Raw genomic sequence first — 15,487 nt, forward strand, 5'->3', positions numbered from 1 at the left:
AGACACATACACACACACTATTTTTGACACGTGTAATGCCCTACATTCTTGGGGATAGGGTGAGAGGAAAAGAGGTTCAGGTCCTCATGTCAAATTCCTCTATTGCCCGTCCAAACACCACACTTACTGTTTATAAAACACATTGGAATGATAAAGTTTGACAAATTATCTGTTATGCCCTCAGTTCGGGGACAAATGCCATTACAGAAACAATACTGCTTTAACTAGCTCGCTTGAGTTGGAGCCAAAGGCAGGCAGTTACTGTCACTGTGGGGGGGTTCATCATGCTAACAAATGCTAATGATGTACCTTTGAAAAGCATACCACTCTGAAATCACTAAGAGCCTAACTGGGAGGGAGGGAGGGAGGGAGGGAGGGAGGGAGGGAGGGAGGGAGGGAGGGAGGGAGGGGGGGAAAAAGCTTCAATTAAAAAGTATGAGTGAGTAACTGGCCACAACAACTGAGAAAAGCCAAGACTTGGGGAAGGTCCACATGCTACTCATTTCCTAAAGTGAATGGAGGGAGTCGGCAGTCACGGAGGAACGAGAGAGGGTTGAGAGAGTGATTCGTCGTTGTCGGAGGAAAAGTTCACTGCACCGCCATTGAGCCCAGCCAATCAATCATCTGTCCATAAGTGACTCTGTCATAATGGGGCTTCTTTTTAAAAGCTTGTAAGCATCTGATTTCACAAGACAGCGTTGACAGAGAGAGACTGGACTTTCTGCCCTCCTGAGTATTAGAGCTACATTGTTAGAAAACTCACGGCTAACTTAGAGAATTTAATGTTCTCTGTCGTTCACAGCAGATTTAGGCCCAAACTGAGCGGCGTGGACACAAAAACGTCATATGAAACATATAGGCCTGCATGAGGCTGTGTAATTTACATTGAGGAAAATTGGCTATGACAAAATGCTGTATCAAATGTAATATCTTTCATCACAACTGAGGTAAATTAGATCAATTCGAAACAGAATGAAGCATGAATAGTGAAATGTCTGAACGTACAAAATAACACTGCTTTTTCATGAAATATACAATCCACCTCTTATTGCAAAATGTTCCAGGATCAAGGAAATGATTATAAGCCTATAACAAATCAACAGACATATTGCAAGTCGACAACAATGCTTTCCTCTAAGTTCACACATAAGCACTACGTTGTTTTCCCAGAAAGGAAGTCAAATCCCTCATTACATGACACTTATGACATTAACCAATTACATCATATAATTGATGTAAAGAGAAAAGGCGCCAAATAGACGGATGGCTAAAGCCCCATTAGGCCTGTTCACAACGGACAGGCTGTGTGCCATGTAGGACTACACATGCACACGCACATCTGATTGTTCAACAATATTGCCAAGAAATAACAAAGGGCGATAAAACCACAAATAGGAACAACATGAGATCAACACAAAGGCATTACTCTTAAATAAACCGTGTCTGTGGATTAATGTGAACAGCAAAAAAAAGAGAATTGAGTGAGCGAGACAGGGAGGGAGGTCGCGAGACAGGGAGGGAGGTCGCGAGACAGGGAGGGAGGTCGCGAGACAGGGAGGGAGGTCGCGAGACAGGGAGGGAGGTCGCGAGACAGGGAGGGAGGTCGCGAGACAGGGAGGGAGGTCGCGAGACAGGGAGGGAGGTCGCGAGACAGGGAGGGAGGTCGCGAGACAGGGAGGGAGGTCGCGAGACAGGGAGGGAGGTCGCGAGACAGGGAGGGAGGTCGCGAGACAGGGAGGGAGGTCGCGAGACAGGGAGGGAGGTCGCGAGACAGGGAGGGAGGTCGCGAGACAGGGAGGGAGGTCGCGAGACAGGGAGGGAGGTCGGGAGACAGGGAGGGAGGAGGGAGACAGGGAGGGAGGGAGCGAGACAGGGAGGGAGGGAGGGAGCGAGCGAGCGAGCGAGCCAGGGAGGGCGCGAGCGAGACAGGGAGGGCGCGAGCGAGACAGGGAGGGCGCGAGCGAGACAGGGAGGGCGCGAGCGAGACAGGGAGGGCGCGAGCGAGACAGGGAGGGCGCGAGCGAGACAGGGAGGGCGCGAGCGAGACAGGGAGGGCGCGAGCGAGACAGGGAGGGCGCGTGCGAGACAGGGAGGGCGCGTGCGAGACAGGGAGGGCGCGTGCGAGACAGGGAGGGCGCGTGCGAGACAGGGAGGGCGCGAGCGAGACAGGGAGGGCGCGAGCGAGACAGGGAGGGCGCGAGCGAGACAGGGAGGGAGCGAGCGAGACGGAGGGCGCGAGCGAGACAGGGAGGGAGCGAGCGAGACGGAGGGCGCGAGCGAGACAGGGAGGGCGCGAGCGAGACAGGGAGGGCGCGAGCGAGACAGGGAGGGCGCGAGCGAGACAGGGAGGGCGCGAGCGAGACAGGGAGGGCGCGAGCGAGACAGGGAGGGCGCGAGCGAGACAGGGAGGGCGCGAGCGAGACAGGGAGGGCGCGAGCGAGACAGGGAGGGCGCGTGCGAGACAGGGAGGGCGCGAGCGAGACAGGGAGGGCGCGAGCGAGACAGGGAGGGAGCGAGGGAGACAGGGAGGGCGCGAGCGAGACAGGGAGGGAGCGAGCGAGACAGGGAGGGAGCGAGCGAGACAGGGAGGGAGCGAGCGAGACAGGGAGGGAGCGAGCGAGACGGAAGGAGCGAGCGAGACGGAAGGAGCGAGCGAGACGGAAGGAGCGAGCGAGACGGAAGGAGCGAGCGAGACGGAAGGAGCGAGCGAGAGGGAGGGAGCGAGAGAGAGGGAGAGAGCGAGAGAGAGGGAGAGCGAGAGAGGGAGGGAGCAAGCGAGAAGGAGCCAGAGAGAGAGGGAGGGAGCCAGAGAGAGAGGGAGGGAGCCAGAGAGAGAGGGAGAGAGCCAGAGAGAGTGGGAGGGAGCCAGAGAGAGAGGGAGGGAGCCAGAGAGAGAGGGAGGGAGCCAGAGAGAGAGGGAGGGAGCCAGAGAGAGGGAGGGAGCCAGAGAGAGAGGGAGGGAGCCAGAGAGAGAGGGAGGGAGCCAGAGAGAGAGGGAGGGAGCCAGAGAGAGAGGGAGGGAGCCAGAGAGAGAGGGAGGGAGCCAGAGAGAGAGGGAGGGAGCCAGAGAGAGAGGGAGGGAGCCAGAGAGAGAGGGAGGGAGCCAGAGAGAGGAGGGGAGCCAGAGAGAGGGGGAGCCAGAGAGAGGGGGAGCCAGAGAGAGGGGGAGCCAGAGAGAGGGAAAGAGGGAGGGAGCCAGAGAGAGGGAGGGAGCCAGAGAGAGGGAGAGCCAGAGGAGGGGGAGCCAGAGAGAGGGAGGGAGCCAGAGAGAGGGAGAGAGCCAGAGAGGGGAGGGAGCCAGAGAGGGGAGGGAGCCAGAGAGGGGGAGGGAGCCAGAGAGGGGGAGGGAGCCAGAGAGGGGGAGGGAGCCAGAGAGGGGAGGGAGCCAGAGAGAGGGAGAGAGAGGGAGGGAGCCAGAGAGAGGGAGGGAGCCAGAGAGAGGGAGGGAGCCAGAGAGAGGGAGGGAGCCAGAGAGAGGGAGGGAGCCAGAGAGGGGAGGGAGCCAGAGAGAGGGGAGGGAGCCAGAGGAGGGAGGGAGCCACAGAGGGTTGAGGGAGCCAGAGAGGGTTGAGGGAGCCAGAGAGGGTTGAGGGAGCCAGAGAGGGGGAGGGAGCCAGAGAGAGGGAGGGAGCCAGAGAGAGGGAGGGAGCCAGAGAGAGGGAGGGAGCCAGAGAGAGGGAGGGAGCCAGAGAGAGGGAGGGAGCCAGAGAGAGGGAGAGAGCCAGAGAGAGGGAGGGAGCCAGAGAGAGGGAGGGAGCCAGAGAGAGGGAGGGAGCCAGAGAGAGGGAGAGAGCCAGAGAGAGGGAGGGAGCCAGAGAGAGGGAGGGAGCCAGAGAGAGGGAGGGAGCCAGAGAGGGGGAGAGAGGGAGGGAGCCAGAGAGAGGGAGGGAGCCAGAGAGAGGGAGAGAGCCAGAGAGAGGGAGAGAGCCAGAGAGAGGGAGCCAGAGAGAGGGAGCCAGAGAGGGGGAGGGAGCCAGAGAGAGGGAGAGAGCCAGAGAGAGGGAGCCAGAGAGAGGGAGAGAGCCAGAGAGAGGGAGAGAGCCAGAGAGAGGGAGCCAGAGAGAGGGAGAGAGCCAGAGAGAGGGAGCCAGAGAGAGGGAGAGAGCCAGAGAGAGGGAGAGAGCCAGAGAGAGGGAGCCAGAGAGAGGGAGCCAGAGAGAGGGAGAGAGCCAGAGAGAGGGAGCCAGAGAGAGGGAGCCAGAGAGAGGGAGAAAGGGAGGGAAACGAATGAGCGAGTGAGCGAATCCTGACCTGTTCACCGGACGTGATACCTGTCCCAGACCTGCTGATCCAACTCTCTAGAGACAGCAGTGGTAGAGATACTCTTAATGATCGGCTATGAAAAGCCAACTGACATTTACTCCTGAAGTGCTGACTTGCTGCACCCTCGACAACTACTGTGATTATTATTATCTGACCCTGCTGGTCATTTATGAACATTTGAACATCTTGGCCATGTTCTGTTATAATCTCCACCGGCACAACCAGAAGAGGACTGGCCCACCCTTCATAGCCTGGTTCCTCTCTAGGTTTCTTCCTAGGTGGTGGCCTTTCTATGGAGTTTTTCCTAGCCACCGTGCTTCTACACCTGCATTGCTTGCTGTTTGGGGTTTTAGGCTGGGTTTCTGTACAGCACTTTGAGATATCAGCTGATGTACGAAGGGCTATATAAATACATTTGATTTGAGGGGGGGAGAGAGTAGGAGTGAGCGAGACAGACAGAGGGAGCGAGAGAGAGAGGGAGCGAGCGAGACAGACAGAGGGAGCGAGAGGGAGCGAGCGAGAGGGAGCGAGCGAGACAGACAGAGGGAGCGAGAGGGAGCGAGCGAGAGGGAGCGAGCGAGACAGACAGAGGGAGCGAGAGGGAGAGGGAGCGATCGAGCGAGACAGAGGGAGCGAGAGAGAGAGGGAGCGAGACAGACAGACAGACAGAGTGAGCGAGAGAGAGAGGGAGCGATCGAGAGAGAGGGAGCGAGAGAGAGAAGGAGCGAGCGAGACAGACAGAGTGAGCTCGGTCACCGTCATGAAGAAGTGGTGGGTTTAAATAGACCACAAGGAGCCAGACAAGAAGGTTCCAGTGATGTTACAACATACTTCTGGGTTTGTGAGTTTACCCCTCCATAAAAAGTGATCCAGAAATCAAAACTGTATCCCAATTCCATAGACAGCTTATGTGGAATTAAATTGTTGTCTGGTGTGAATCTTGACGTCAGATTGATACGATCATCTTGTGATCACTCAAATCCACTTCAAGGAAAGAAAATCAAACACTTTGCAGAACTAAAAGTGGGGGGGGGTGTCAAAAATAGAGAAGAACTTTCATGGTGTTTTCCTCAGGGATGACGACTGGACAAACTGACAGAACGTGTTGAAAACACACTCATTATACTCAGACAGAATGAAAAGATGGGATGTCGCTGACTGCATCCCAAATGGCACCTCATTGTCTATTAAGTGCAATTCTTCTGTTCAGGGCCCATGTCGCCAGCAGTAGTGCACTAAATAAAAAAATAGGGTGCCATTTGATGTTGTCTTGAGCCAGGACAGAGCAACAACAGAGCATGCTGGTAGGTAGGTAGTGAGGAGGGAAACTCACCATGGAGTTTTAATGGCAAAACATCCTGCCCCAAAGAGGTAAGGTCTTCATGGGGGAGGGAGAGATACACAAAGAAGAGATAGATGGAAAAAACATTATTAGCCAGTCAGACACTTTTCAACTTACATTTTTGACCTGTCTGTTTAAGCGTACAAGACACATAAAGCAGGAAGCAAACTGTCCGTGTTAGAATTGATCTGAAACCTGGGACTTGCCTCAACAACTCAGACCATTCTGTAAAGTGCAGTACCATACGTTTGGTAGAGGAATTATGTGTGTGTGCTTGTCTCAGTGTGTGTTGTACCATACGTTTGGTAGAGGACGTATGTGTGTGTGCTTGTCTCAGTGTGTGTTGTACCATACGTTTGGTAAAGGACGTATGTGTGTGTGCTTGTCTCAGTGTGTGTTGTACCATACGTTTGGTAAAGGACGTATGTGTGTGTGCTTGTCTCAGTGTGTGTTGTACCATACGTTTGGTAAAGGACGTATGTGTGTGTGCTTGTCTCAGTGTGTGTTGTACCATACGTTTGGTAGAGGACGTATGTGTGTGTGCTTGTCTCAGTGTGTGTTGTACCATCCGTTTGGTAGAGGACGTATGTGTGTGTGCTTGTCTCAGTGTGTGTTGTACCATACGTTTGGTAGAGGACGTATGTGTGTGTGCTTGTCTCAGTGTGTGTTGTACCATACGTTTGGTAGAGGACGTATGTGTGTGTGCTTGTCTCAGTGTGTGTTGTACCATACGTTTGGTAGAGGACGTATGTGTGTGTGCTTGTCTCAGTGTGTGTTGTACCATACGTTTGGTAGAGGACGTATGTGTGTGTGCTTGTCTCAGTGTGTGTTGTACCATCCGTTTGGTAGAGGACGTATGTGTGTGTGCTTGTCTCAGTGTGTGTTGTACCATACGTTTGGTAGAGGACGTATGTGTGTGTGCTTGTCTCAGTGTGTGTTGTACCATACGTTTGGTAGAGGACGTATGTGTGTGTGCTTGTCTCAGTGTGTGTTGTACCATCCGTTTGGTAGAGGACGTATGTGTGTGTGCTTGTCTCAGTGTGTGTTGTACCATACGTTTGGTAGAGGACGTATGTGTGTGTGCTTGTCTCAGTGTGTGTTGTACCATACGTTTGGTAGAGGACGTATGTGTGTGTGCTTGTCTCAGTGTGTGTTGTACCATACGTTTGGTAGAGGACGTATGTGTGTGTGCTTGTCTCAGTGTGTGTTGTACCATACGTTTGGCAGAGGAATCGTACAAGCATACTTTTCCTTTTAGCTATTAATCAACTTTTTTCCTTCTCTTTCTTTTAAGGAAAGAGTATGAATAAGTAATACCAAGTACGGACGATAAATCATGGTCTGCTGTTCAGACATTGGAACAAGACATTTCAATTTTTATATATATATATATATATATATATATATATATATATATATATATATATATATATCTCTTAACCCTTTACACTCGCGGTAATTGGCCTATATGGACACGGCTAAATTGAAATGTTTCTTCCAGAAGAAATATGAAGAGCATATGCATAAGCATGGTAGCAATTTAAAGGTAAGAGTTTAAAGATTATGGGAAAATTATTAGACCAAAGTTGAGGACAACAGTTCACCTGACAAGAATCCAAACATTACACTGCAGATTGTGTGCTTTTCTCCGTATTTGTTCGTAACAAAAATACTAGTGCTACATTGAGTAACATGATAAGAATATTCCTGGAAAATATGGGGTACGTGCAACATAAAACAACGACAAGGGTTTGAGTGAGAGGACTAACTGGTGTCTCCAAGTGGTCACAGTTCCTAAGTCATTTCGATGTATTTTTCTGACTGAAAGAAAAGTCAACTATAATACTCTGAATACACCCCTCGCGTTGCGCGGAGTCTGAAATGTAGGAATCTGTGTTGTTCAATTATTGCACCCACACTGCTCGCGAGCGTCTGCGTTGCCAAGGGCTAAAATAGAAGTCATGCCTATTTTTGAAGCAGATCGCGCTGCAAGTCCTGCCTCTCCCATCTCCTCAAAGGTTTATAGAAGCAGGTACCCACGTGCCATCTCCTCATTGGTTATACCCACGTGGGTGATTGAAAGACGAACTGTTGCCGGTTGTCGTGGTAATACTATGAAGGTTTAGATGCCAATCACCATATAAGTTAAACAATGATAAAGCCTGGAAGGAGGAGAGATGACAAGAAACTATTCGGTTGACCGTTTTTATGTATGGATTAATTGTCAGAGTAGAGGACCTTGTGCATTTCAGGTAAAATAACAACCTAATGTTTATATCCCAGGACAAATTAGCTAGCAAGTGCAAGCTTAATTGCCATAAATGTTTAATACTTTTCGCCCTGTCCCCAAATTAATGTCATTGGTTCAGAGTTTGTTTTGATATTTTAACCTGCGTGTCGTGATCGCATTTGGAGTGGGGAGACAAAATAAATGTATGCACGATGGCGCACGTGCGGTTTGGGTTACGTGTTAGGTGTTTTTTTAAGCTCTCCTTGCTGTGACGTTGAGGAACTACAGCAAGCACACTTGTAGTTGTTTTGTTTGGAACACAACCCTGCAATCACACAATTACTGTTGTTGTTTACGCAATCCCAAAACAGACCATTATAAATCACAATCTGGTTGAGGTGGGCATCATTTGAAAGCTTGCTATATTGCCAACATGACTAGAAAAGTTATAAAATACGATCTTACAGTGTTAGGCTTTCACAGGGCAATTCAGATTGTAATTCTGGTGACCATAGAAAGTAGTCATGAGTACATTCAGATGCGTGTTCCATGGCAAATGAACTTCACAAAGGACAAAACATGGGCGCGTTCTGTTGAGAACAACCCAGGGTGTTACGCCATGTCATATTGGAACTCTACAGTAAGTACATCACAAATAGTGATCATAAACATTGACACTGTATTTGACATGAGTTTCATAATATGGAAATGTAAAGTGCACGTTTGGCTTACTCGTATGACATCAAACTGGTATTTATTATAATTCTCAATGTCTCAAGATGCTTTGAGTCTTCTTAATTTACCACATGTCCCTCACTCAGACAAAACATTGCGAGTCAAAACCCATTCAGAGCTGTGAAGCGGAGACCCTGAGCGCTGACGTCATTTATAGCATGTTACTGAACAGCCACTGCGTTCTAAATGAAGGCACTTATCAGAGCCCAAAGCTGCCGTTTTCAACCAGTATGCGGATATGAGTGTAATGGGATAAAGAGAAGACAAAAAGGGGAATCTTAACTTTGCTTAGGTTGTTCAAGGAGTCATATATTCCCTACAGGATCAGTCATATAAAATCACGTTTGATCAACTTTGTTCCAATGCCAATTAAACCTTGTGGGTTTATGGATAAGGTATACTGCGGCACAATTACTTTGTTTGAGAAGAACATCATATGTCTGGATATGACTTTTTACGGGTGAGTGTGAATTTGTTTGTGAATTGTCTGTGAGTATTCGTGTGTGTTTGCAAGCGTCTGAGGGTGTGGGCGAGTGTGTGTCCGGTGGTCTTTTTTTGAGTGTGTGTGTATTCCCCGGGCCAGTGTTTACGAGCCATTAGGAGTGGGAGTGTGTTCCTGTGTTTACCCTGCATGTTCAGAGATAGTGACAGACCTCTGTAAACAGTTTACAGTAAACAGACTTTTCCCCACAGTAATAATGGCCAGATGAGACTGAACTTTGTCCCTGAACACAGCAGACCACATCAGTACGGCAGTAACTCTCAAATGGCACCCCATTCCTATTATAGTGCACAACTTTTGACCAGAACCTCATGGAACCTTGTCAAAAGTAGTGCACTAGGGTGCTATTTGGGAGGTAGTCAAGGCCACTGGCCAATCAAAGCACGGCACGCCACTTCTTTTTATTATCTGCTGCGGAGGGACGGGGCATCTGTCTGAATCTCTTCAGACTAGCACGGCACTGTGTGTGTGTGTGTGTAGAGTAGTAGGGCAGTGGACTATCTGCATTAGCCCAGAGATATGAGGAGAGAGGTGGAGAGAGGTGGAGAGAGGTGGAGAGAGGTGGAGAGAGGTGGAGAGAGGGGAGGAGGAGAGAGGAGGAGGGGAGGAGGAGAGGTGGAGAGAGGTGGAGAGAGGTGGAGAGAGGAGGAGAGAGGAGGAGTGAGGTGGAGAGAGGAGGAGTGAGGTGGAGAGAGGAGGAGAGATGGAGGGAGGGAGGAGTGAGGTGGAGAGAGGAGGAGAGATGGAGGGAGGAGAGAGGTGGAGAGAGGAGGAGAGAGGTGGAGAGAGGAGGAGAGAGGAGGAGAGAGGAGGAGAGAGGAGGAGAGAGGTGGAGAGAGGAGGAGAGAGGGAGAGAGGTGGAGAGAGGTGGAGAGAGGTGGAGAGAGGTGGAGAGAGGTGGAGAGAGGAGGAGAGAGGTGGAGAGAGGTGGAGAGAGGTGGAGAGAGGAGGAGAGAGGAGGAGAGAGGTGGAGAGAGGTGGAGAGAGGAGGAGAGAGAAGGAGAGAGGTTACTTAGACGACGAGAAACAAAGAAACAATATAACACAAAGTCAACTTTTTACTGAGGTGGTCATTGGGAGACTGGAGACTACTGTTGAGTGGAGACCAGTGTTTTCCTTTTAAGGAAGAGACCTTGGTCTGAGTGGATGGACTTTGGGTGAGCAGTGTAATGGCGGTGGGGGTCCTGTTATGTTGGCTTAAACACATTTTAGCTAGTAGACAAACAGCATGGTTAAAGGGTTAGCTGGTGGCTAGACAAACAACACGGTTCTCCGGGAGCTAGCCTAACAGCAGGACATGGGGTCAGTTTAACAGGACCAGTGGGTCTTGGCTATGCTAACTCTAGTCCTGTTATGTTTGTTCGAACACATTTAGCCAGTAGTCAAACAGCATGGGCTGGAAGTTACACAGATATCCAAAAGCTAGTGGCTAGCCTAACAGCATGGATAGGGTTTAGCCAGTACCTAACATAACAACACGGGCATGGGTTCAATTACATTCAAAAGCTAGTGGCTAGCCTAACAGCATGGATAGGGTTTAGCCAGTACCTAACATAACAACACGGGCATGGGTTCAATTACATTCAAAAGCTAGTGGCTAGCCTAACAGCATGGATAGGGTTTAGCCAGTACCTAACATTACAACACGGGCATGGGTTCATTTACATTCAAAAGCTAGCCAACCAGCATGGGTGGGTGGGTGGGGGGGGGGGGGGTAGTTCAACATCTTAACATGACCATGACCATCGGGCCTTGGCCTTAATTGGGCCTTCACTGGCACTGGGAGGCTGGCATCGCTGATGTACTTTACCCCCATGTGAAGCACTTAAACACTGGCACCCTGCTAGCCTCCTGCTGCAGCCTCCTGCTGGGTGAATGGATGGTGGCTGATAGGATACAGATAGATAGTGTTACAGGTCTCAATGGAACAAGCCTGTACTGGATCTTGGGTAAAAAAATAATGCATGTAGCACTTTTTCTTATTTCTTAAATTTCAGTCCCTGGATATAGAGAATAGAATGTAGTTAAAGCCATGCAGGCAGTCTGTTCTAGATGGTTATGGTGTGATGTCGATAGTAGGTCAGAAACATCATTCCTTTAACAAAAAAACCTGATAAAACTAGGCGAATAGTTTCCACACGCACTAACAATATGAACGATTAGAACACAAATGACATGTGATATAGAGTATAGGCAGTGTTTTGCACACTTTATTTTATTTGACCTTTATTTAACTAGGCAAGTCATTAAGAACAAATTCTTATTTTCAATGACGGCCTAGGAACAGTGAGTTAACTGCCTGTTCAGGGGCACAGATTTGTACCTTGTCAGCTTGGGGGTTTAAACTTGCAACCTTCCGGTTACTAGTCCAACGCTCTAAGTACATAGAGTAGCTAGCCAAATAAAACAAGTAGCCAGCCAGGCACCCCCGTGGGGGGGGTTGAAAAATATTGCCATAGGAAGTCTATTTTGGTGGCCTCTGGTACATTCTAATGTGTTGATTCCATCTGAAATACACTTTGCCTCCCAGATTGGAGAAATGAGTTGTGGTATTGTGTAGATTGACATAACATTGGATGAAGTCAGTTGTTATGGATATTGTCTAGGTCTATTTGATCAGGACTATTTTATAATACACCTTTCATACTGAGACGTTTCCTCAACAACAGCCAACTTTTTACACCTTTTGTTTATATCTGAAAAGGTGTTGCCGGTATCAAAGCATAAACTTTTATTTCTTCAAACCAACCTAGTCATGATTGCAGTAAAGGTCTGCCTACAGCTTAGTATGAAACGCAGCCGTAATGCTGAGGCAGCATTGGCATGCATTGCGTTCTTAATGGTCCCATCTCTTCGCATTGTCCTTCACACTGTTTTCTTAAGCACAACTAGATGGATCCATAAAGAATAACTGTGGGAATAAATATCACTGAATGACAAAAATATTGGAATAAAGTAGGCTAATGCAATTGAAGGCATCAAATTGTTGCTCAACACTTATTGAAACTTCCAAAGTCATCCAATAGTTATAATACATTTCAAGCAATAGCCTACCAGTGTGTGGTCAACTATTTCAGTAACATTTGGCACTGTTTTGAGACTAGCTTGGGGACTCCATTTGGGTATTAGTTAGGCTACAATTAGGCTGTGGAAACGTTAGCTAAATTGAGGTGAGGGCTGCTCATGATCATCTTACTGGCTCATTTACTAGCACTGATTAGCACAGTGTTCCCGCATGCTATGTGGCTTAACAAGTAGATTATGTTGCTCTTCACTCAGTCGTTTAGTAGCCTGGGCCTACTGATTTTGTTTGACTGAATCTCTGTCTGTATATTTGGTTAATTCTCAGGCTGGGCAGATAAATAGAGGTGGTATAGGACATTATTTGTTTGCTCATCGATCACTGAGCAGAAACATTTAGCATGCTATAGTGTTGCCTAAATCAAGTGGAGGCCTATTATTTTGCTCAATCGCATATAGGCAACTCCGAAAGCCCTCGGAGTTCGTGAAATATGAACACGCTTTTGAAAATATAGATCACTATCACGGTGGTATCATGATGAAGATACTCTCAATGTAAGACCCTATTCACGAGCATCATGCCACTCCTCCATGGAAAGACATTAAACTGCAACCAGAGATCTGTATATAATGACAAGATGCTCATGTCTCCGCCCTAACGTTGTCCCAAAGGCAGGAAGGCAGGTGATACTCTTAGGTACAAAATATGCCCATAGAAACGCATTGGGCTCATTTTGGACAGACTCACCTCTTCCTCTTTGCTGTGTTTCCCGGTCATAAGCCGGCGCGCTAATGGAAAACACTGTAAAAGCCCTACTTATATAAAAATAGATATAAAAACGTGCTAGCTAATGCTTGCATTACGACTCTGTTGAGAACACACAGAAACACTAAGAATCAAAGCTGGCGAATGGCTGGATAGAGAGGAACAGCGGATGAGGGGCGAGAGAGAGAGAGATAGTGATAAATCGACCTGGGAGGTTAGCGACCCCACTCCCATGGAGTAATCGTTCACACATTCAACTCTTAACCCATGGACCTTAACGCTGCTCCACTAGTGCCATTAAAGAGAGAAGAGGGTGATTTGTGCAAATGGTTTAGCGTGTGACACGTTCCACACGCATTGCTGTGTGTGCTGAAGGCCTGGTGCCACAATGCTCACTAGCTGCTGTTATGCTCTTAAAGCCATGTCTTCAGTGCTTTTCTCATTAGAGCTCTAACAGACAATGGGCTGGCAGGTGGCTAGCTGCTCCAACTGTACACACGTATAATAGTCATCTGTTCTGCCTGTCTGTGGAAGGTCAGGAGGGCCCACTCTCTCAGTTTCTCTTGCTCTCTCCATCTCTGTCTGCATTAGAGGAGAATACCCATCAGTGGGATTCACACCAGGTCATTTCATTTTGACGTTTCATTTCAAACACGTGTTGGAAATTCTGTCTGAGTGCGTTTCAGCTTTGAGCATACTTTGCTAGCTATACAATCCAGGATTGAAACAACCAAAACATTAAAATGTTAAAAAGCTCCCCAAGGCCTCAAATGATAGTGCTCGTTTCTCTAGCTGTGTTCGAATACCCATACTAACATACTGTATACTACATACCTAATGAGTATATACTACACACTATTAGTTAATTTTAGTATACTGTAAACCCAGGGGTGGGAACCAAGGGCATGATTGGCGTCACTTTTTCTCCATCCCTAGTAAACACAGCTGATTAATCAAATGTCATTCTAAACTGAATATCATGATTAGATGATTATTGGAGTCAGGTGTGTTAGCTGGGGCAAAACTCTGATGCCAATTAGGCCCTCAAGGACTGGAATTGCCCACCTCAGTTGTAAATGAACGGTAGGTATCGTTTCAGTTGAGCGTACTAGAGCTAGCTTCGCCTGTCTACCGTAAGTTGATGCTGCTGCTATGCACAGTGCGCTCTGGGCGTGGTAAATCCAGAGCGCTGTCAGATTGTCCTTTCAGAAATTTGGAGCGTTCATTGCGCACACTGGACGCCCTGGCCGAGGAGTAGTGTTGATCCGAGCGTTCAACGGCAGTGAAGCACCAAAGCAAACTGGCTGACTTTGGCTAGCTACTTATGGACACATATGACACAGAACACCTCACGCTGACCATTTTACAAACCCCAGCAGAGTTGATTAGGCTGTTTTCATGTTATCCAGAGTGTTGATGACTGCAACTGTCCGCTGGCAACTATTTAATTACACTGTTTTTGTTGCCGACACCGGCCATATTCAACGGGTGTTGAGCATTCGTAAATTAATCAGTTATTGACAGTGTCTCCTGACCCCTCCTGTCTCAGCCTCCAGTATTTATGCTGCAGTAGTTTATGTGTCGGGGGGCTAGGGTCAGTTTGTTTATCTGGAGTACTTCTCCTGTCCTATTCGGTGTCCTGTGTAAATCTAAGTGTGCGTTCTCTAATTCTCTCCTTCTCTCCTTCTTTCTCTCTCTCGGAGGACCTGAGCCCTAGAACCATGCCCCAGGACTACCTGACATGATGACTCCTTGCTGTCCCCAGTCCACCTGGCCATGCTGCTGCTCCAGTTTCAACTGGCCTGGGCCCTAGGACCATGTCCCAGGACTACCTGACATGAGGACTCCTTGCTGTCCCCAGTCCACCTGGCCATGCTCCTGCTCCAGTTTCAACTGTTCTGCCTTACTATTATTCAACCATGCTGGTCATTTATGAACATTTGAACATCTTGGCCACGTTCTGTTATAATCTCCACCCGGCACAGCCAGAAGAGGACTGGCCACCCCACATATGCTCTCTCTAATTCTCTCTTTCTTTCTCTCTCTCGGAGGACCTGAGCCCTAGGACCGTGCCCCAGGACTACCTGACATGATGGCTCCTTGCTGTCCCCAGTCCACCTGACTGTGCTGCTGCTCCAGTTTCAACTGTTCTGCCTTATTATTATTTGACCATGCTGGTCATTTATGAACATTTGAACATCTTGGTCATTTTCTGTTATAATCTCTACCCGGCACAGCCAGAAGAGGACTGGCCACCCCACATAGCCCGGTTCCTCTCTAGGTTTCTTCCTAGGTTTTGGCCTTTCTAGGGAGTTTTTCCTAGCCACCGTGCTTTTACACCTGCATTGTTTGCTGTTTGGGGTTTTAGGCTGGGTTTCTGTACAGCACTTTGAGATATCAGCTGATGTACGAAGGGCTATATAAATAAATTTGATTTGATTTGATTTGATTCAGCGCGAGAGGGTGCTCTGAAATCGGAGTAGATTGCCAGAATGAAGAATATCCATTGAAACGCACAACGACTAAACCCCTTAGCTAAGAATTATGTGAATAATAGTAGCCAACTAATGTTAGGTACCTACTGCTATAATGCATGCTATAATGCATTGCGGTTCGTAAGGATAGCGT

At 48.6% G+C, this 15,487-nt stretch overlaps 1 protein-coding gene across 6 annotated transcripts in view; it reads right to left on the reverse strand.

Annotated features, from left to right (window-relative positions):
* LOC124005537 (BCAS3 microtubule associated cell migration factor-like) overlaps window positions 1–15,487 on the reverse strand; it is a 368,286-nt gene that overhangs the window by 246,783 nt on the left and 106,016 nt on the right. For 5 of the 6 annotated variants that reach the window (XM_046314898.1, XM_046314900.1, XM_046314899.1 and 2 more), the window contains exon 17: window positions 5,597–5,641. The exons of the other annotated variant lie outside the window; for it this stretch is intronic. In XM_046314898.1, the coding sequence (XP_046170854.1) occupies window positions 5,597–5,641 (45 nt within the window). The remainder of the gene's footprint in view (window positions 1–5,596; window positions 5,642–15,487) is intronic. 6 annotated transcript variants of the gene reach the window in all.

The sequence above is a fragment of the Oncorhynchus gorbuscha genome, linkage group LG19, assembly GCF_021184085.1.
Source record: "Oncorhynchus gorbuscha isolate QuinsamMale2020 ecotype Even-year linkage group LG19, OgorEven_v1.0, whole genome shotgun sequence".
NCBI classification, from domain to species: Eukaryota; Metazoa; Chordata; class Actinopteri; order Salmoniformes; family Salmonidae; genus Oncorhynchus; species Oncorhynchus gorbuscha.